Source organism: Drosophila mauritiana, chromosome 2R (genome assembly GCF_004382145.1).
Source record: "Drosophila mauritiana strain mau12 chromosome 2R, ASM438214v1, whole genome shotgun sequence".
NCBI lineage: Eukaryota > Metazoa > Arthropoda > Insecta > Diptera > Drosophilidae > Drosophila > Drosophila mauritiana.
The window spans coordinates 11537930-11560373 of NC_046668.1; the positions used below are offsets into that span (position 1 = coordinate 11537930).

At 46.5% G+C, this 22444-nt stretch overlaps 4 protein-coding genes across 5 annotated transcripts; 2 read left to right on the forward strand and 2 right to left on the reverse strand.

Annotated features, from left to right (window-relative positions):
* Positions 1-6354: 6354 nt before the first annotated feature.
* On the forward strand, positions 6355-10048 carry LOC117136443 (nose resistant to fluoxetine protein 6). 2 transcript variants are annotated; one of them, XM_033297361.1, is made up of 11 exons: positions 6355-6783; positions 6840-7508; positions 7571-7937; positions 7989-8062; positions 8122-8324; positions 8381-8493; positions 8549-8759; positions 8820-9001; positions 9058-9523; positions 9578-9820; positions 9880-10048. In XM_033297361.1, exons 2-10 carry the CDS (start codon positions 7238-7240, stop codon positions 9785-9787), a joined length of 2097 nt encoding a protein of 698 aa, XP_033153252.1. In that variant the 5' UTR covers positions 6355-6783; positions 6840-7237; the 3' UTR covers positions 9788-9820; positions 9880-10048. The 2 variants fall into 2 exon arrangements, with proteins under 2 accessions (XP_033153252.1, XP_033153251.1); XM_033297360.1 differs by having other exon boundaries at positions 6355-7508.
* A 2177-nt stretch (positions 10049-12225) lies between these two features.
* LOC117136465 lies at positions 12226-13345 on the reverse strand. The gene is made up of 3 exons (XM_033297396.1): positions 13172-13345; positions 12891-13099; positions 12226-12826 (listed from the first exon to the last, which is right to left on the reverse strand). The coding sequence occupies exons 1-3, from the start codon at positions 13248-13250 to the stop codon at positions 12509-12511; spliced, it is 606 nt and encodes a 201-aa protein (XP_033153287.1). The 5' UTR covers positions 13251-13345; the 3' UTR covers positions 12226-12508.
* Positions 13346-13754: 409 nt separating this feature from the next.
* On the reverse strand, positions 13755-16694 carry LOC117138020. Its single transcript, XM_033299827.1, has 4 exons — positions 15174-16694; positions 14886-15118; positions 14434-14830; positions 13755-14371 (listed from the first exon to the last, which is right to left on the reverse strand). The coding sequence occupies exons 1-4, from the start codon at positions 16635-16637 to the stop codon at positions 13862-13864; spliced, it is 2604 nt and encodes an 867-aa protein (XP_033155718.1). The 5' UTR covers positions 16638-16694; the 3' UTR covers positions 13755-13861.
* Positions 16695-17619: 925 nt separating this feature from the next.
* Positions 17620-22435, forward strand: LOC117135759 (condensin complex subunit 3). The gene is made up of 7 exons (XM_033296217.1): positions 17620-17865; positions 17936-18112; positions 18188-19002; positions 19062-20580; positions 20647-21222; positions 21282-21437; positions 21719-22435. The coding sequence occupies exons 1-7, from the start codon at positions 17620-17622 to the stop codon at positions 22277-22279; spliced, it is 4050 nt and encodes a 1349-aa protein (XP_033152108.1). The 3' UTR covers positions 22280-22435.
* The last annotated feature ends 9 nt before the right edge of the window (positions 22436-22444 follow it).

Below are 22444 nucleotides of genomic sequence, written 5' to 3' on the forward strand. Positions count from 1 at the left end.
TGCTCCCTCTCCATGACCAACTGACACCTGATGTTTTCCTTAACCTTCACAGCATGGCTATCAGTAACCTCAAATTCGTTAACAATTTAGCCTTCAGTAGGAATTGAACCCAACCAAAGTGAGCATTTCCGAAGGCGAAAAATTCCTGGTCCACCTACAGTGCACCTGTAGCTTCCCATCCATATGTATATGGACTGCCCTTGATGGGGTTTTTAACCCATGGCATGAAGTTGTTTCAACATCACTCACTCAACTTATCCGCCAAGCATCAATCATCTGAAACCAATCTCATTAACAAGCATCTCAGCTGAGTCCCATGACTCACTTCTTATCTCCCTTGATATTCACTAGATTTGTGATTTCGAAATGGTATATGAAAGCATTGCGGTTCACAACAAATACTTGCGGGCAACTAAAACCAACTAAGCCCGGCAATCCTTAGAGCAATCCACAGGTTTCAGGACATAACCCATCCCAACCTTGAACGTTGAACAGACCGCAGAGGCGACTTAGTCGAAGCCAGAGTCGATCTGTCCCTCGAGGATTTCCTACTACGCCTCCTCGCAACTGACCCAGGTGAGTGACGTGGATCCACTATCTAACCCACTATCGACTATCCCAGGGGCTTGATTGGATTGGAAATGGGGATTCGGACTGGGGTCCACTGCGAAATCAAAGCCTTTGATATATTACGACACGTGGCAGGCGCAAATGGAAATGGAGATACCCTTGAAGCAGACTGCGCTTCCCTGTTGCCAGGACTACCCTCTAATTTGTGCCAAGGACCACTCGATTGCTCCCCAGGCGGAGGACCCGCTCTCAACCCCCCTTTAGCCACCTTTCCTCGACGATAAAAATTAAATTCTAATTTATATTTACGAGCTGATAAAGCTCCCGTAGTGCGTTAAACTCGAAACAAGAGCCATTCATAAATATGCGGCTTTTCCCACCCGCTCCCCTCGAGGATGTCTGGGTCTGATTTCGAAGGGGGGAACTTTCGTGTGGCGCTCACGTACTTCATGTGGCAGGTGGGAAGTGGAAGTGGAAGTGGAAGCTGGGCGAAGGTGAAGGCGACACACAAACCCAGTGCCTCGAGAGGCGGAGCATGTGAGTCTCTCGAGGAAGGAGGTGGAATGTCCGCCTAGATAAGCGAAAGGTACTCCATTCACTGAAACGCAGATAGTCTGGCCCTGTTTATCTCAGTTGTTGCTTCCAATCCAGTGAATTTTAGGCAATGAATACCCCTTGGGTGAAAATTAGTAAACTTAATACAAACTAACCACTGAATGAACCAAACCATTAGGGTTCCTTCCAAAGCACTGGGATTATTTTCCATCAACTTGGGAGTTGAGTCTTTCGCTCCCTCTTTAAAGGAACTTCTCCCTCTAGGGAGAACATTAGCATTTCTTTCGAGCCAAGTTAACTTCTTGGTGTCTAGGAAATCTCTGCCAAATTGGAATAAATTATTTAGCAGCCTCTTTCAATTGTTGTCCTTGTAAACATTCCTGGGACCCACTCTGCTTTTTTCTAGTCGTACTCCATAGCCTACCATCATGATGTCTGGCCCATTTTCGTCACCAAGTTCTAACGCAATTTCCATCGACCCATAATTAAATATTCAATTTCCTTGGATACTGGCGGGGATTTTTATGTGTTCAGCTTAATTCGTCTCCTTTGGCCTGATCCGCCGCTTGTTTGCCCAGCGATTCCTGTTTGTTTAGACTTCCATTCCATGCTCATTATGGGAACAGCCTCCAATCGCAGATGGAATCGGTGGCAAGAGCTGCTCCTCCACCCACTTACACGGCTATCGGGCCACACACAATGCCAAGAGTCATATCCATTTGGATTCGCCTCTATCTAGTGGAAGGATGCACGCATCGAAGCAGACGGCTGGGAATTAAATGTATTCTCCGTCCCCCTCTCGGCTTGCTCTATCCCACTTGCACTCTCTCAGAGATACACATACATCCCCTTCCACCAAAATTAAAGTGGATGCGGAGTGGAGGTGGAAGTGGGGATGCGGTTGGAGGGTGAGAGTGCTTGCCATAATTATTGTTGTTCCGTTATGTTCAGCTCGCTATCCAAAGGATCCTCTGCACCCCAGCTCCCCCCTTTGCTTTTGGCCAGGCTTTTGGCCATGTGTGAGCGTTAAGGGAAGTATGGCACATTTGGGGGCACAAACAAGAGACGAACGCACTCATTTAGTCAAACAATTATATCCAATTGCACACAGATACTCTACGCACCCACACACACACACACATTCGAGGTCTGGCTCTGTTCATTTGTGTGGAAATATCTCATTTGGGTGTGGAGCCATCCCCTCTTCCCACCCCTTTGCATTCTATTAAATCAGTCTATAAACGTCGACCAAATTGCTTTAATGTGCAGCGAAAGTTTAGCAAAAAGCAGTTACAATGGTGGGGTTGCAAAGGGGGTGCTAGGGGTGGAAGTGTGGGAAGTAAGGGAAGTAGTGGCACATAACAATAAAAACAGCAGCGAACAGAAACCAGACTACAGCTGTTGAAACATGACTTTGTGCTTGTTTAGAAACACTTGCAAAATATTATTGCAGCACCAACAACAAAAGGCAAATTCCAAAGGGGCTGCTAAAAGTAAGGGCAACAGGGCGGATGCGCAATGTTCCGTAGATCCAGCAGGCATTCAAACTGAATCTAAACAGAGGCATTAGTATATTGGATCAGCTGGAAGAATAAAGAGCGAGAGAAGGGGAACTGGAGCAAACAGTGGAATCAGAGCGAAAGGAACCCAGAATGTAATGGGTTAAGAGAAGCCGGGAACATCGTGCCACGCATTTGAATGGCATCATTAGGGTGAAAGTTGTCGAAGTACTTGTACTCGCACCACGGAGGAAATTACGAGGCGAGGAGCCAAGAAAAGTTGGAAATTAATTTCCACGGAACTGCGAGCATGTCCTCCTGTTTTATGGAGATTACTGGATCGACAAATGGCTGACTAACCTGAGCAGCAGCAGGAACAGGTGCTAATTAAAAATGTTGTTGTCGCCCCATTAAAGAAATTTGTAAATCAACCTACTCAGCAGGGAAGTAAGTCGTGCTCCACGGGGGGATGTTCCGGCCAAAGGGGAGCAGGCTATCTAGGCCTAGGGAGGTCTAGCTCCCCAGTGAAAGTTGGTGACACGTACACCTTTAATGGATTTACTCCGCTGTTCTCTTTGATTAAAACGCATTATTTACATGTGCCACAGACCTTGGGGGTGGTAAAACAAATTGGCGTTTTCTGGGGACACTTAATGAGTGTTCTAGTGCAGTGGTGATTCCAACAAGGGCCATGGTTATAGGTTGACAAATTACCGCACGGCCAGTCGCGCATTTTTTTTACAATTTCAGCTCCAACCAACTCCGCCGGATGCTGTTGTCTGGCATTACACTATTGATTGCTTCCTGTCAGCCGCAGTGGAGGTCAGCGGAAGTTGGTCCTGATGCAGTGGGTATCCGTGAACCGTGCGTAGGCCACACAAACGGACATCGGCCATAGTTCTTGCCGGGATGCCGCGGTTTTCGCACCCAACCGCTTGAATGGATCCCACTGTGGGCAGGACTTTATAGATGCGCTGGCTGATTTCATTTGCGGTCAATCGGTTGTGGGCCAACAACTGCTGGACCTAATCGTTGCTCCCGTTGAATGGTGGAAAGGGGGCGATGGTGGTGGGGTCAAGTTGGATGAGAGGCCGGCTGGGCCTGCACTTAATGCCCACTGTCAACTGTAATGGCGCAATCGGGGGCAGATGATTAGCAAACAGTAATTGAAGACAAGGGTTTCCCATAAAAGTGGCGGCAATAACTGGGTCAAAGTGCTCGACTGAACTGGAGGATTGAGATCCGTAGAGTGTTTGACAGGCTCTCCATCGAAACGTCAATTAGAGCGCAGGACGGAAACACGTAATGCAATTAAACTGCGATTCTCATGCTAATAAATGGATTCATTTCGATAATAATTGACACATAAATGTAAGTGCTTATCTAATTTTCAAAGTTTTTCAAAGATTTTGGATAGAAGAAATCATATCTAAGGCTTTTTAATGGTTTCCACTCACTTTTATTTCAACTTTAAATTTTCATTTTAACTTTAAAGCAGCTTTCCTTTTCAAAATAAATCTCCAGACTGTGACGACTGAGAAGAAAGTGGAGTCACGCTGCGACCTTGATTAAAGACCTCGTGAGTAGGGAGTCCCGAGGGTGTCCTGCCGCACAACGGAAGTTACTAGCGACGAAATTGAAATACAAATGCATGCTGTGCCACGCCCCCGAGCTCCCTGAAGGGGGGGCGTTAGGTGGGAAAAGGACGCCGAGCAGCGACACCTGACTAATTTATGTTCATTAAGCAGGCGTTAAGTCGCCTTGAGAGCAGCTGGCAACAACGCGGGGTCCTCATTTGCATACGCTCGAGGGGACGGGTCCAAAAAGGGGTAAATGGGGGTGGCTGTGGGGTGGCTGGGGAATGGCCCACAGCTTTACACACACAGCTGATTACGCTTTACGTGCCGTAATGCCGAGGTGACAAACCAAAATGTGTAGTTCCGTGTAATTTCGGAAAGGTTGCCAGGATACCAGGACACCAGGACAAGAGCGGAGATGGCAGGACCTGGCAGGAGATGGGAAAGAAACCCAAGATTAATATGCAAATTCATGTAAAGCATTAAACGTGAGCGGAGCCACATTTTGGGTGTGTGCATCCGAGTGAACCTCGATGCACAGGGAAAGTATTCCCAACTAAAGGAATTTATCAGAATATATTAACTTGAATTTAAATATAACTAGATAACGTAGTTTTGCGAAAGCAATTTAAGTTGTTGCCATTAAAACGTATCTTAAATATTTAAAATGTTCATCTTAAAAGACACAATTTTTCGCTGAGTGTGGCTGTGTGCGAGCAAATTACCGTTAAGCTGGCAAAAGAAAAGACACGAGAAAATCAATTTCCCAACACGAAATCTCCTCAGCTCCTTCTAATTTGCGCTTAGTGCGTTTCCGTGTCCTGCAGCTGGCGAGAATGGCTGGAATTAAAGCCAGAACTTTGTGTGGGCAAAAAGGACTGCAGGAGCAGCCAGCGGGAAAACTCGAGGCACTCGAGACCGACTCAAAACCAAAGCCAAAATCCCATCAAAATCTATCAAAATCGTTTACGCAAATCGCAAGAGCAGAGCAAGCTCTTAATGGAGAAAGGCCAGAGTCCTTCGACTTTCAACTATCTCTTTATCTCCATTTCAGCTCGCTCCGCTTCCATCAACATCGCTCGCATCCCGAAAGCTGAAAATCCAATAAGGGATGAGCTTCTGCCAGCAGACTGGTGAAAGTTTATTAAAAAAAAAAACGAAAACACTTCGCACCCAAAGTGGCGCCAACTGACAGCTTAGGTCACCACCCACCACCCACACCCGTCAGCCCAGTCACCCAACCACCCACCATCCAAACACAACAATGCCCCCAGGATGTCAGGCAGTCAGTCAATTGTAGTTTTCGTGGCTGTTACTCAAAGTTTTAATTACACAGTCACTGCAAGGGAGCCGATCCCCCAGGCGGTGGGTGGCCCTTGGGTGGTTGGGCCTTGGAACAGCCGTCTACAAGGCCACTGACATTCGGGTGCTGTCAATGGAACATCAGACCGGTCTTGTCGGTGCCTGCTGCTCCATGTTGCTCCCCGCCAGATGTTGCCCGGTTTGCACTTGCTTCTGGCCAGTTGGCAATGTTCTGCATGTGCATCATCCTAATTCGTGGGCGGTGGAGAAGGGCATATCACCCACGGCGGTGCTATGAAGAACTTTACTAGGAACTGAACATAGGACGTTGGTATTGTAGTAGTATTAAGTTATCCACAGCCAGCACTTTAATCACAAAAAAAGATGATAAATCAACGAATAGGTTATTTGCACATATTTAACTAATTGAGTTACATTTTTTATTCAAAAATTAAATACTACAACAATTGTTTTGTCTTTTGAACTTCAATGTAGGGATTATAAAATATTAAACAGAATGATCATTACATAGCTTTTCATTTAACACCTTTTATTAAAGTAATGATTAATAAAAAACACTAAAAAATCTATTTAATTTGTATAAACCCTCATGCATTAATAATATAAGCTAAATGTTATATATATGCTTTAAATATTTGTTATTTTAATGACAAATACATTTTCCTGATTTATTAGTTTATAAAAAAGTGTACATTTATTAGGTTTTTATGAGCAAGCTCTAAGTTGGACTTTGAATATCTTTCTTTAGCAAACTTTACGTAAACTTAATTTATTTTCCCCAACTCATTATTGCAGTTTCTCGAGCGCACTGGCCAAAAACTTTGCGCCATGAAAAGTCATTTGCCAACCATTGGCGAGACGTGCGATTCTCGTGGCTGCCAAATTCTTGGGGACTTCCGGCAGGGAGGAGTGCCAGGAGGAGTACCAGGAGGAGGTGCCGCTGGAGGATCCCAGGCGGGGGAATGTGTCGCGGTTTGTCAGCTTGGCGCGTCGCCCCAATGATGGAGTGCGGCATTGTTGCATTTTAATTGAAATTTCTTTGTGGACTTGGCGCGACAAAGCAGCAACAACAACAACCGCTAACGAGTGCACAGAATGATGGCAAATAAAAGCAAACAAGCGAACAACAAACAACCAGAAACATGGCGAAACACTGTGCCAATGCCAAAGTGGCAATACATAATAATGAATGAATAAAGCGGGCAAAGCAATAACACCAGCGGGAATCTCTGTGACATATACCCTAGAAATACTGTGGGGTATGCTTACTATTTCGATGATTTTCCGACATTTCCCCAAGATTCATTCATTTTAGATTATGTGTTTTACTGAATATCGCCCCATTTTCCAACGGAAATTATGTTTATTTGTGATTGTGTATTGTGGCAATTTGAAAACACTTAACTTATTTAAAATTTATTAATAATCGCAGCCAAAGCAGACCGCTTCAAGCACCTAGTTAGATTAGAGCCCAAATTACTTTGGTACACCTGTCCGTTTTGTGACGATTCTATTAGGTATCGCTGTCGAAGTACTGATTTAACAATCGCCAGTGACAACTCGAAAGATTGTTCAATCAGGCATTTTCAATGTTATTACCTATCTAGTGACTAATATCAAGACTGATTGTCGTTGGCGGTTCTTATCACTGGCTAATTCGCATATAAAGGGCTTCCTCATTCGCTGACAAACCCCCATAACACTTTAACTAGCATGACGAACAAAGTGGTAGTGTTTCTACTGTGCGGAATTGTGATCATCAGTGCCGGGAATCCGAATAGTGACGATGTTATACCGCAGTTTCGAAATGTCAGGAAACTTAGGTCCTTGGGCATCGAATTTTCCGAATACTTTCGAAATATTTCACTACAAGACTTAGGCGGCCTGGAGTCCCAGTTTTCGAGTGAAGAGGATCAGCTGTGCTTCAGCGATATGAAGGCGCTGATGACAGGACTTGGAAGTGCTGAGTACTGGGCGTTGAAGAGTATGTGAAGTTTGTATAAAAAAGAGAACTGGATTTATCAATTATGTTATTAAAAATGCCAGTGATCGATGCCTGGGGCTCCATTCCATCGGGTCTACTCACCGGCAACTCGTACGACCTGGGAAACTTTGACGAGTGCCTCAACATCAGAAAGGAGATCATCGGCCAGAAGAGAAGTATTCAAGGGAAGTACTGCTTCCTCTCGGTATCTCCTGCCAAAATACTGGGGATCGAAAGAAACATCGGTAGCTTCAGTACAGCCACTTGCTTTCCTGCATCCTGCTCGGCGGTCAACATGAATGCGTTTGTGGATCAACTGATGAAGAAGTTACTCAATGTCAGTGTTCCCAGCTCAGCCATGAGAATCAGCGAGGGCAGCTGCCAGACCAGTGATAGTGAGCCCTGGGATGGACTCACCATTTTTATGATGTAGGTCCTTTGAAGCTTCATTCCACTGTGGGCTAACTCTTTTGTTTCCAGAGTTATTTTATCCGTAATGAGTTTCATAGTGACATTATTTACTCTGTGGGACTACTTTCTAGTCAAAGATCAGGGTAAGTTAGCCGATAATAAGAGTCCTTATGGATATTATATACTTTCACTCGACCTTCAGCTCAGCTTCCGGCCATTGTGAAGGTTTTTTCAGCTCGGGCCAATTCTCGAGCCCTATTTCGCGTTGTAGAAAGCCATTCGAATCCGAATGTAATCGACTGCCTTCATGGAATTCGCTGCATGTCCCTGATTTGGGTGATTACCTGTCATCAGTACTCAGTGACTCTTATTTCGCCACACATCAATTTGTTCAGTGCCGCAATGGTAAGTGATATTCTACTTATTTGAACATCAATTGAAAAGGCTTTATCACTTTGCAGTGGGTGGGAAAACCTTTTGCCAGTTTTATTCTGCATGGCTTCATATCCGTGGACTCGTTTCTAGTGATTGGCGGCTTGTTAGTGGCTCTGATTCCATTGCGATTAATGGATAAGTAAGTCAAAATTGAGTGACAAAGTTATTCCCATACTAAGTGCAATTATCCGCAGGACGAAAGGCAAACTTAATGTGCTAATGATGTATTTACATCGCTTAATCCGCATCGCTCCACTTCTGGCAATGGCCATAGTGGTCCACATGAAGCTGATGCCCTTGATATCAAGTGGACCACTCTTTGTAGGTGGTTACATAGGAAACGCGGCTTGCAAGGCGGGTTGGTATTGGACTTTGCTCTTCGTGAATAACTACACAGATGTCATGGTGAGTGAACAGTACTACTGCATCCGAAGAATATAACATATGTAACACTTCCAAATCTAGTGCCTAGCTCAATCCTGGTATCTGTCGATGGACATGCAGCTGTACATCATCTCGCCGATCCTGTTGATCTCCCTCTACAAATGGGGCAAGAAAGCAGCTGCTGGTATCTTCATTCTCATAATTTTACTTACCGCCTGTCTATTTGCCACCCTGATGGTCAATGGATATACAATGATGATCACGTAAGTCATACTTTTTGGTATTAAAATCAAGTTCTTACATAACCCTTTCTATCCAGGACTGCCTCTCCAGAAGCTATGCGAGATGGGTACTATGCAACCCATACTCATGCTACACCCTGGCTGATAGGATTCCTCTTCGGATACTTCCTGCATCTGAACAGGGGGAAGAAGTTCCAGCTCAGCTGGGTGTCCGTGTGGTCAGGATGGATCCTCTGTCTGGCCATGATCTTCACATCGATCTTTGCCCTGTATCCGCCGTCCAAGTGGTCTGGACCTGACGCGTCCACCTTGGCGGAGTCTTTATACTACACTTTAACCAGAGTGGGCTGGGCTTTGGCCCTTTGCTGGGTGATCTTCGCCTGCGTTCAGGGATACGGAGGACTGGCCAATAGTTTCCTCGCCTCTCCGCTATGGCAACCACTCTCCAGGCTTTCGTATTCCGTTTTTATATGGCACATGTTCTTCATGGAGATGAACGCACGGATTACCAGAACGAGCACTTACTTCTCAGATTACGGAATGGTGGGTTTATTAAATAATAATGATGTAGTTGTATCTAAAATACCCATTTTTCAGATGCTTAACTTCTGGTCGACCTTAGGGTTCACCTTGCTGTTTTCCTATGCATTGCATCTGCTCATTGAGGCACCAATTGGCGGACTTGACATTTTCCTGAGGCCAAAGGTAAAGAGCCCTCCTATCAAACAACAGACATCTCATATTGATGATAAGGAGTCTAGGGACCCAGAAAAACTACTGGAACCTACAACATCAACTGTAGATTAGTTAAATAATAACATCCGGATTCTGGTAACTAAGGTAGTTCATGTAAAAAAGTTATTATTAAAGAAACTATTTTTAATCGTAACTGCCCACAGATAACACATTTCATTTGAATGCACCCAAGAAGGCTTCAAATCATAAGTGCCTTATAAAATCGGAGTAATCTTCAACTTAATGAATCTATTTTTAATCAAGTATATTATCACATTGTGATCGTCACTTGAATCGTTTACTTACTTACTTGACTTGTTTAATCGCATTGAGTGGCCGACAGGAAATTATTAGTGTTTTTGTTATTCTTTTTTTATTAAATGTAGATAGACTTAGAAATACTTGCCGGTATCAACTTGGTTGCCATGTATTTCCTACATCTTATTTCAAATAACAAAGTCAAACTATTTCTGAAAGGGTATTTCAGAGTCGTGTTGGCTTGCTCGAACCAGTCACATCAACTTTTTGGGGTCGAGGCTCGAAATCCGTCGCATTTTTGCGGCTCAACGCAAATATAATAATAAATTTTGCATATTGCCGTGGCTATTATTTTTCATAAATGAAACTGTTGTCAATGGCTGGGCCGCATTCACCGCCTACTGATGTCCTTTAATGGTTATTTTTGTTGTTGTCTATGCCTTTGTTGGTCCCGTTTTTATGCGCATCCCGTTGCCTTTTTGTCACCGTTTATTGTTTTTTGTTTTGCCTGACCAAGGTTATGGGGGGCCTGGGGCCTCGCGATGCGGTCACTTTATTGTTTGCCGGATACGTTCCGCCACATTTCGAAAAGTGCCCCCGGAACGCCAAAGGATGCCGACGAAGGAGCGGGTGAGTGCCGCGCGATGGAAACCACGTAATTTGCCGTCTGATGAAGATTTACGACATGAAAGCCGCAAAAATAAACGCCAAATACACGAAGGCCACATAAAGCTATCCACCCCGCCACTTCGCCACCCACCGAGAGCCATGATGGATGGCCAGCCGGCTGAACCTGAACCCTATCCAACTTCCTTCCATGCCATTCTCCCCTCGGTCATTTATGTAAATTTGCTAAGAAAATTAAGCCCGAAATGAAGAGATTTGTCTCGGCTTTATTAGCCAAGATGGAGGAGCCTAGGAGCCCGAAGTTCAGCTAGGAGCCAGTCCAGCCCAGCGTTTTTGGTCCGGAAAATATCCCTCTGGGGAAACAAAACTGGAGCAGGAAAATCGCATGCAGTGCAAGAAATGTTATCTCCAAAAGGGCTGTTCTTTGTATTTATGTGACCTATTCATTGTTCAAGGTCATATTAAAATATCTGTATTACAATTTAAGGAATCCAAGACATTTAAACAAAAAAAATGTTTTTTTTAAATTAACTTTTGGTGATTGCAACACATTTTCTCTCTGTTAGCTTCCTATGTACTTTATGGGCGTAACAAGCCTTCTTGTATGTGTGGCCCAAATGAGTGGGCGTGGTGCGTTCCAGACCCGAAAATAAGGACAAAACAAGAGGCTCACGCTCGGAAACACGGATGCAGCATGTCTCATGTTAGTATCTGTTTTTAATGGCAACTCCATTAGATGAGCAGGATCTGCCGCCCACCCAAGGCCGGAAGAGAGGTCCTGCCCCGCCTCCGCACCGAGCTGCCTATAAACACTCCTACGATGCGGCGACTGCTTGTCCAATAAATAATTCATGTCTGCCCAGAAGGGCCGCCCCACAGAATCCTCCATCCGCACCCAGCTCAAAAATTCGAAATGCGGATGCAGACAGAGGAAGCTGGGCATGTGGATGTGGAAACGGAAACATAATGCAATTCACAGGGCCAAATGAAGGGCTTAATGCATGTATTCATTGCCTCGATGTTTACCATAGTATGGAATATACAATACGGCTGGGGTTGTCCGACAATGGCCCCCACTTTAGAGATTACAATTATTCTATTAACAGTTTGCATAGGGATAAGCAATCGCCGAAGGAAACAGACCTGGATCGCAATTAATTAATGTGCTTATAGCTTGTAATCTAATGTAATAAGCTGGCTTATAAGTCATCAATTTTGAAATGCACTTCAGTTCCTGGATAAAAATCAAAACTTCCAAATAATTAATTGATTGATTCTGTGGTAGTTGATGGCCGAACAACCTAACTAAATTCCTAAAAAAACTATGCACACGATAGAAGGCCAATGTATCAACTATCAGATACTTCTTACTCAGATTTTTTACGGCTTTACCGTGAATTTGGCCATTAGAGTTTAAAAAAGGCCAATAACGTAATATTTTTCCAACTGTAAGGTCCTTTTTTTAACTCCTTGCTTTAGATTACATTCTTGTAGGCACAATCGAAGTTTGTGGATCAACGATAATCATTTGTTTCTGATGTTATCTCAACTTAGATGATATAATATTTAAGATATCTGCGAGCTGCAAAGTATTGCATCAACATTAAAAAAGCCAAAACCCAACCATTTCTGGGAAATCTATTTTTAATTAAAAGTAATCCATGGTAAAATATAATATTAGTACTAGCCTACAGAAACAAGGATCCAATTCTGGATTTCCCCTTTTTGTTGGGTGTGAACTCGCTGTGGCTCTTCTTATCACCCGGCAACATGATGGCCTATCTACATTGCAGAAGAGATCGAACTAAGGTTAGCTAGGATTTGGCATTTAGTGGAGTTGAGTTCAGTGTGGAGCATCTTCGTCTAGAGCGCTGAGTGCCCGTAAATTCTGTGAGGTGACCCGGCGGTCTATTGCAGCTTGAGGAGAACGTGGCCGGCGTGCCGTTTGTACAGGACCAGCGACATGTTGACCAGAAAGGGGGCGGCCAGCCAAAAGAGCCGTGTGCCGATGCCCGTGTCCTCGCGATGGAAGATTCCGGAGGCAGCTCCTCGACCCGTATTGCAGAAGGACTCCTCGCAGCAGGAGGTGCAGGAATAGAGCTTGGTCCGCTCGCCAATGATGATGCAGCCGGGCTCACAGTTAGCGGTACATCGCCGGTCCAAAGACCACATCTTGGGCGAACTGGTGGAGTTCTCCGTGCTGGTGGTGTACGAGAATCGCTTGACCTGGCATTGTGTGGGATATGGTTAGTGATTTAAGAACTATAGATCAGATCCCTTTGCCACTCACCATGCAGATGAACTCCTCGCCCTGGCACTTCTTCATCAGTGCGGAATCGTTCCGGACCGCCACATCGACGCAGGCCTCCCCATCATCCATCGTGTGGCAGGCGAAGCACCACAGTTTGTTCACCCTTTCGATGGCCGCCGCCGTGCGGTGAATGTGCCCGCTGGTCAGCGAGGTACTCGGTCCGGGTCCGGGTGAACTGGTGCCCGTCACTGGACATCGGAGATGACATGGGAGATGTTATTGATTTTTCTACGCCAAGGTCGCCCTGTGGCAGGACTCACCATTATTCACGCAGGCCGTGAACACGATGGACGAACTGGTCAGCAGGAAGTAGAGCAAAGTGACGAAGGGCCGGATCATCCTGCTGCTGGCCACCCAATCCCTTGGCTAATCTAACGTGGCCCGGGATTCTCTTGTTTACGTGCTCCTCATTTCGTGAACCCCACTGCTCGCCATCTGACACTTGGGCCACGAATGTCAGACGCAGTGCAACAGGGGAAGGACATGCGCAGTGGCTTCCGTAAGTAGTCGGGATGCAAACCAGGATTTTCAGAAGTATTACTTTTTCCTATCGATAAGATACCGCTATTCTTTATATTTGTATGTGATTTTCCGACGCTCAATTGAAAATTATTCTTTTATTTAAATATGTAATCTACTTTAAAAATTAGTTGTATTGCTGGTAAATTCCATTCCCTAAAATACTAATGAAACACCGGATCCAGATCTCAGAGTCCGCAGCCCAGAACCCAACAGATCCCATCAGATCCCACCACAGATCTTGCCAGGTCCCACCATATCAGTTGTTTTATTACATTTAAACTTAAATGGTGTATTTATAACAAAATAAAAAATAGACATACCCGATAAAACAATTTTAATAAACATGCATACAGCATATGAGAAGCAATTGGACAGGATAATTTGGCGTGCGCAACAGAGATCATGGAGTTAGGGCCAGAAACTGGGAACTAGTAGAGGCGCAGGTACTGCAGCGCCTGGCGACTCTGCATGGGATACAGCTCGCCCACGTTGTAGAGGAGGTCCACCACATGGGTGGGTCGCAGCATCCGCCAGGGCATGTACTTAAGCGTCTTCTTGTCGCAGTGCACATCCTTCTCCGGCTCCAGGGGCAGTGGCAACTCGTTGTACAGCATGCGGCCGTCCACACTGCGTTGCAAGGTGCAGGGCAGCCCGATCTGGTCGGCCAATCCCTTGAAGAGGATCGCCCGCTCGAACTGGCAGCCACTGCGCACCATGCCCAGAGGAATGAAGTTGGTGTGCAGCACGTGGCGCAGTTCTTGCAGGTGACAGCGGACCGTGTTCCGGCAGCACTCCTCCGTTGAGTTCAGGTCGAGAATCTTGAGATTCTCGCCCATGACAGCGTTCACCGCCTGGGCGATCAGCTTGCTCCGCTTGGCCACGTTCTCAAAGTCAATTGTGCGACGCACTCGCTCGGGATTCTCCACCAAACCGTGCATCTGGGAAAAGTTACAATAAATCATATGTATAAGGTAGTAATGACAGGATGAGGTCAACCCACCGCTAGTGTCTGATTGAGTGCCTCCAAATACTGAGGCAAGTTGTTATCTCCAGGTCGCTTACAGTAGCCCCAACCTTGATCACCAGGTAAGTCCGTGATCGTGCTCAAGCAGCGCAGCGGCACGGCGATCACATCGTTCTGATTCGGCTTGGGACGATCAAAGTTCATTACCAGGACGGCATCCAAAGGCGAGCAATCGTTGCGCAGAATGTCCTGAAATTTGCGGAAGTCCTCAAACTTCCTGCGCGACACATAGAAATCCTTGCCGGCCGTGATGTCCGTGAAGGTGAGGCAATTGCGAATGGCGAACTTCATCGTGGGACACTTGGAGAGGATGCTCTCGATGGCCGGGCCCCAGGTGGAAATGCAGAAGGCGTGCTTCTGGAAATCCAACAATCTGGAATAGATGAAGGGTTCAAGTACAGTCGAGTGACAAGCAGATTATATCTTACACTTCCATGATCCCACGGTCGATGTAGGCATCTATGAACTCATTAAAGCGCGTGGTCTGCAGAATGAAGTTGGTCACAGAGGTCTTCACCAGATTGGACAGGGACTTGAGGGCCCGCTTCATGGAGGAGACTATGTAGTTGGCCAGCAATGTCTCACGCACTGGAGCCTCGTCGATCAGAGTGCACAGGCACCGGAAGATGTTGTTCACCAGGATGGAGTGGGCAAAAGAACGCTGCAATCACTTCAAGTTAAGGTTGGGAGATACACAATAATCTTAGACTAATCACCATTAGAAGCTGGGCAAGCTGCTCTGTAAGTGAACTATATTCGCCGAGGATCGTGCGGTATTCTTCGTTTTGGGCCAGGCTCTCGATGATCGTCAGCAGCGATAGGATGAGATCAATGGACAGAGTGGGCTGTCCCTGCGCAATGACCGCGGTGAGAACAACAGCGATGTCCTGCTCCTGCAACTGGGCAGCTGTCTCGCGGAAGGCAGCCACTAGAAGACGGGACAGAAACTCCCCCGCCTGCTCCCGAGCCTTGATGGCCACATCCGGCGACATGAGGATGGCCACCAGTTTGCGAATTGCTCCCTCCTGATACGCGGCCACAATTCGACGCAGTGCTTCCGGATGGTGTGACATGCGATGCAGTCCCTGGATGACGAAGGCAGCCGGAGCCGGCTTGTTCTGCATTAAACAGGTGAGGAACATGTCTGCGATTTCGGCCTTGTGCATCCTTGGTAGGAACTGCTCGTACTGAGCCGTCTCAGCGAAAATCGATATGATGGTGCAGCGCATCTCCATCGGCATGAGGTCCATGTGATTGCGCACCTGCTCGACAACCTGGTCGAACAGGTTCTGCTCGAAGAACAGCTTGGTCATCTTCTCGGATCGCAGAGCTGTGGCCAGAACCTCGATGACATCGGCAGCCTCCGGCCCCTGTGGACTCTCGCAGAACACCTTGACCAACTGCTCCAGCACGAAGTAGCAACGATTCAGTGCCTCGAAGACGCTATCGTCGCCAGTGTCCGCCAGCAGAGTCTTCAACGTTTTAAGGGCCGCCTTGCGGATCTCCTGGAACTCGTTGGTAACCTCACAGATAATACGATCCACCGGAAAATCCGGCTGAGTTGTAAAATCCAGCATTTGATCTGCACTCTGGACTAGCAGCATCCGATGCAGTGCCTCAATCGAGTTGAACACGGTGTCCGGATTCTCCGAGCTTATGAACACCAACTTAAATTTCTCCAGGAACTCGGTGGCCTCGACAATGCCATGTGCCATCTGGGGATCCTTCAGGCACACATTGAGTATATACGTCAAGTACTCGATGCAGAAGTCGTCCACCTCTTTCATGTAAAATCTGCACGCCAGCTCCAGGATCTGATCCGCTTGTTCTGGCTCGTAGGTGGACATGTCCGTGTTGTCCAGCAGAGCAGTGAGCAAGTACAAAGCAAAACGGCGGATCATCGTGTTCTCCGACGCGATGAACAGATCCTTCTCCAGCAGCAGCTCCAACAAGCGATGGGCCTTCAGCTCCAGCACATTCACATCCTGGCGGCGGGCAAAGTCCGTTATGTGGCTGAAAATGGTCAGCAGGACGCACTCCTCCTTTGAGCTCAGGAGGAGCAGCGCCGTATCCAGCTTCTTGATCGGCACACTCACTTCCGTGAAGGACTTCTCCTCGGACTTGGTGCGATCCGGGTAAGTGGACTTCGCCTCGTAGACGCGCTTCGATATTCGCGACATGTTTGAAGAGATTTCGCGCGACACTAGGCTCTATTAGTATATTTTATATTTGAAAATAAACATTTATCAAATGACAATTTCTCTCTAGCTAGCTTTTATTTTAAATATATGATTTTGGTACTACATTACGATTTCGTTTTTTTTCTTAATTTGCGCCTTAATTTTTTTAATTTTGAGCCTGAGAGTATGCAACAATATACATTTATTGACTGGTTAGTAATGGTGTAAACTATAATTGATCATCAGTTTTCGGAATTCGGAAAAAGAAGTTCCGAAAATCTGGAAATCTTTGTGTGGGTCAGTATTGTGTATGTATATATATGTATGTACATAATCCGTAATTGTGCATCAAAACCTAAGACGTGTCTGATATTTAGCATAAACGTACATCAACCCCTTTGGGTAATTTCTTATCTGCCAGCTATATTTTTCATTTGAAAGATAAATCTTTATTTGTAAAATCACCCTTCCTCTTAGAAACCCACCCTTTGTAAAATCCCAATTGCCGCATCTAGAAAATGATGAGTAGAGCAAAAAATCGTATACTTGATTTTAAATATGGCTTTAAATGCTATGCTAATTAACAGTTTATATGAAAAAATGAATAACAGTTATACGCTCAGTTCACCAGCTTTAACGCAGCAAATGATGATATTAATATCATTATTTAAATATCGGAATGTTTGTTGAAACGAATATGTGTGTGTATACACAATTCCGTTAAATTTAAAATGGAGCACAGCAATCGATAGGCAACGTTCACACCTATCGATCTTAACACCAGAAACACACTAAAAAATACATACGCATCATTTGAATTTAACAAGCGAACGGGGGTGGAATGAAGAGAAAGCAATAACGCGACGCTTGTTTGTCTCGCCATCGTTTGATGCAATTTGAAAACAGTTTTCAAGATTAAACCGTAAAAAACGGAAATCTAGTATTGGCTGCGGACCACATAAAACAGAATAAACTACTCGGAATGGCCAAACCAAAGGCGAAGGCGGGCGAGAAGGAAAAACCCAAAACCAAGGCAGCGGGAGGAAAAAAGCGTCCGGCGGCCACCAAAAAGTCTAAAAAGGATGGTGAGAAAGAAAACGAGGATCAGATCGTGGCCCCCACCTCCGACGCATCCGCGGAACTTATGTACGCGATAATGCGACAAGCCGAGCTCAAGGAATCCCTGCACAAGCGCTACTCAAAGGAGATGCAGCAACTGTACGCAAAGGTGAGTGGCGTCGGAATTCCTCTATGTTAAATCTGGGATTTCACGATGTAACACTGTTCATTTCTGACAGATGGGACACGAGTCCTTTCGCAAGGCCTTCATCAACGTGTTGAAAGCCGTCCTGGGGGCTGAGGAGGGCAATGAGAACGCCAACATGGCCCTCAACTTCTGCGCCACTTTCGTCACCAGCTCAGATTCGGATGGTACTGAGCCCATGCTGGGCGATACCTTTCACTGGCTGCTTACGGTAAGTGTCTACTGTACCTACTGTGCTGTCGAATTGTGTTCCTTATGCTAGTGCCTTGTTTTCTCCGCCCCACAGACCTATTCGAGCAACCCGCACATACGTTATCGCATCTGTTACTTTGTGAATCTCATACTTAAAGAGCTTGGACCCAATGCAGCCTTGGATGACCACCAGTGCGATGATATACTGGAAGCAATGCTGGACCGGGTGAAGGATGTGTCCGCCAGTGTTCGCAAACAGGCCGTGTTGGCCATGCAGCGCCTTCAAAATCCAGACAATCCCAGCGACGTCGTCGTGGGCGCGTACATGTACCACCTCACCTCCGATCCCTCGCCCAACGTGCGTCAGTGCATCATCACGTGCATGGGCCGAAATTACATTACCATTCCGCACATCCTGGAGCGGCTTTGGGATGTCGATGAGAAGGTGCGCCGACACACTTACGTCAACATGTGCAACTACCCGGTACGCTCTTACAAGGTGGCCCAGCGGCTTACCCTGCTGGAGCAGGGACTTAACGATACATCGGCAACCGTGCGCAAAACAGTGATCAACTTCATGCTAAAGTCGTGGATTGAATCCTACCAGCAAAACTACGTCTCTCTGATAGCGGCTCTCAAGCTGGACTCGAATGAAGAAGAACTTCTGCGCTTCCGACGCGTGGCCAAGCAAATGCTTAGAGTGATCTTCGAGCAAACGGACCTACGGCAACTCATCGATCAACTCCCGTTAAGCGATGACTGCGAGCTGCACCGCTGCATCCCACACGATTCAGTAACCGTAGAGCTGTTGTTATATTGGCAGTGTCTTAGCGAATATCTGGAGACGGAAGCGCCCGAAATCGAATCGCTGTTGCCGGAACTCAGTGTCTTCTGCACCTATATGGATAAGTAAGTCACAGAATCTAGTAATTGCCGCCAGTTGGTATTAAATGTATTCCGTTTTGTAGATTCTGTCAGTTTCAAAAGCCCGATATGGACAAGTTTGCTCAGGTGGAGTTCCAGAACATGCTCCTGTCGCTGGTGGAGATATTAGAGACCTACGATCTAGGCGACGAGATCGGACGCGGAAATATGCGTCTGCTGATCACTAACCTGCTAAAAGACTGCCTATTAGACCACAAGATCGTGCGCGTGCTGGTGCGCTGCATGGAGCAACTGATCACCGACACTAACGATCGTATACAGTATTTTATCGAGATCATATACGAGTTGTGTGAACTGAACAACAAGCAGAACGACCTGATTCACGATCGAAGTTTGATCAATAAGTTGCTGGACGACTTGGACACTCCGCTAAAGATGAAGATCTCTTCCCTGAAAGTTAAAATTCTTGAGTTGGAAGAACTGGAGGGTAATTATGTGCGCCAGAGGGAGTACATTCGGGCGCAGTCCGTAAACGATGAAAAGATTGCTGTCACCGAAGAGTACACCGAGTTAATTAGGCCGCTGCTGGAGAAGCACGGCGTGATTGAAATGCCTGCCCGCCCGAAGCTCTCCAAGCAAGAGCGCGTGCTGAAGGGTCTCTACATATCCTACTACATGACCGCATCGCCGCACGTCCACAAGCTGACCCCAAGTCTTTGCCAGCTGTACAAGGACTTCATTTGCCGTTATCTACCGTGCGCCGAAGTAGACATCTTTGAGTGGTCCATTAAATGCGGAACCACCTTTAGCATTTTCTACGAGGCCTACAGCAGGGAGGTCTTCGAGGTGGTGGTGGTGCAGTTTTGCAAAAACAACAACGTCCGTCTGTGCGAAGCGTCGGCCAATTGCATTTTAGAGCTACTGGATCGCTATGGTGTGGATTACTTCAACGATCTTAACCAGACCGGATGTTCACTGTCAAAGACGAAGCGGCGACAACTGTACACGATGCAGGAGCTATACGATGACGACGATGGCAGCCAGTCGCAGAACAACGAGCAGAATAGTGACATCCTCGTGGTACTGGGACACTATTTGGAGCGAGTGCAGCACAGAGGTGTGGGGATGGCAATCGTTCGCGGCCTCTGTCGCTTAGTGCTCCGAGGCCACGTCGACGATCGCACGGATGTGATGGAACTACTGCTCAAGCGGTACTTTAACCCAAACACCGAGCCCGTTATCAACCAGGTGCTGGGCTTATTCTTCGAAGAGCTGAGACGCCTGAACAAGCATAATCTCCTACAGCCGTGCTTCCTACCCACCGTCTGGACCTGCAACTTTGACTCGCCGCTTCACGGCGTCCAACCCGAACACTTGACCAAGTTCTTCATCGAAATGACCGTGCAGGAGGTGAGCACGCCACAAACGAATATCCACAACAAAATAGCGATAAGTTTTCTGCAATACATTCAAAACTACTTTACGGAGCGCAAAGACATGTGCCGTCTACTGGCCAAGGAGCTAACAAATCTCGCAATAAACGTTTTCAACGGTCCGGAGGTGAAGGCTGAACTACTTGCGCTGGCAGAGAATCTGATTGCTGTAAGTACTCCTTTGTGAATCCCTTAATATTCTGGGCTTGCTTACCTGACTCCTTTTAATTTTCAGAGCGAATTAGATCCGCGCATGATCAAGTGCATTGAGAACTTCAAGCTGGTGGTAAACGGCAGTTTCAATCCGCCACCGCGTCGGAATCCGGATGAAGGCGAAAGTGATGAAGAGTATGAAACGGCTACTGTGACCACCGCAGAATCGGAAACTGCAGTGCCAGCACAGTCGAAACCTCCTGTTACCGAAGAATCTCCGAACGATGTGACACAACCTGCTGCCATAACCGCAGTAGACGCTACTGAAACTCCAAAGGCAGCCGAACCGCCAGTCCCGGAACCCATTGTAACCACCTTTGGGAAAGATAACATTGTGGGAATACGTCACCTGCGTCGCTCAATGGCCATAAGCCATTCAGAAGCCGAGAGTTTGTTAGGACCACAGTCTCCCAATACAGAGGAAAGCACTGAGTCGGAAGCGGTAGAGACATCCAAGCGAAATTTACGCCAGCCGCAAATGAGACGTCGCCTCGAAATGGCGATGGCCAGGTCGTCGAAGACACCGGAAAAGCATCTCTCCACTGAGGAAGAATCATCCGACGAGGAGATAAGCGAAAGTCCAAATGTAGCAAACAAGGTAAGAGAAAGGCTCTTCTTCAGACAACCACAGTCTTTAACATTTAATTTCTCTTTAAGTCAAACGATTCAGAGGTGATCGAAGCATCGCCCACTGCCGCCTCACCCAGTCCCAAAGGAGGACACGAAGCCAGCCATCTACGCATCCGCTCGCTGCGCATCAGAAAAGCTGTCAGCACTTCCATATCCCAGTCCACGCCCAACCCAGTTAGCAAAGTGAGTATGAGGCGCTTGCGCTTGCAGCTCTAGGCACTCCCAAAGGACATACGCACCACCTACTCGCTGTTTAGTTTAAGAGAAAAGTTGCAATCGGCATTAACAATCAACAAATGTTTTTAAAACTAAACACAAATTGTAGTTTCCTTTAAGAGCTTTAGAATTAGTGATGCACCACTTGCTTCGCTTTGCAATTGGAAAGCTGTACTATAGAAAGCACAATAATCTCACATCGCAGAAGGGTATTTTTTACATTATTTTTTTGTTTTAATTATCATCAGCGAAAGGTCGTTCATCTGGAAACGCCTCTAAGAAACGGACGGAAAAGAGTGCTGAGGCGAAGTCCGTCAGATTCCAACTCCCGATCACTACGGTCCAGTGATTCAACGGCTCTCTCTTCGCCCCGCGTTTCGCCGCGGCGGAAGCAGCAACGCCTAGACAACAGGAGTACCCGGCGACAGCAGATGGCCAAAAACACGAACAGTCCCACAGACAGCACCTCATCGATCAAGGAGAACCAAGTACCTCCTGTGATTGTTATTCAGCTGGACTCGGAAACTGAGTCAGAGTCTGACGCTAAACCAGAGTCAACGAAACCCAAAAAGACGGTCAAGAAGACGATATCTCTAATACGATCCCGCCCCAGCTCCAGCACCCCAAAGGTGACCACGCGAAACGAGGCGCGCGCACAGCGGATAAATTCCAAAGTCATGACCCGTAAGCGGATGTCCCTGGAGATGAACCTCAGTGGCGGCCAACTGCAAGTGTCTACGCCGAAGCGCGTGACGCGGGCAGTGGCTTTGTCCATGAGCACGGACGGCAAGCGCAGCAGGCGGAAATAGCGTCAGCCCAAACTCATTCTGATAGTTTCACGTTGTGTGTTTTGTGTTCGTTCGTTAGCGTTAAGTTGCGTACCCGTTTGTTTGTGTAAAATATGTATAAATTATGTAGTAGTATAAAGTTTAAATAAATCGTTAAATAATTTAACATGAAAATTACTGATGGCC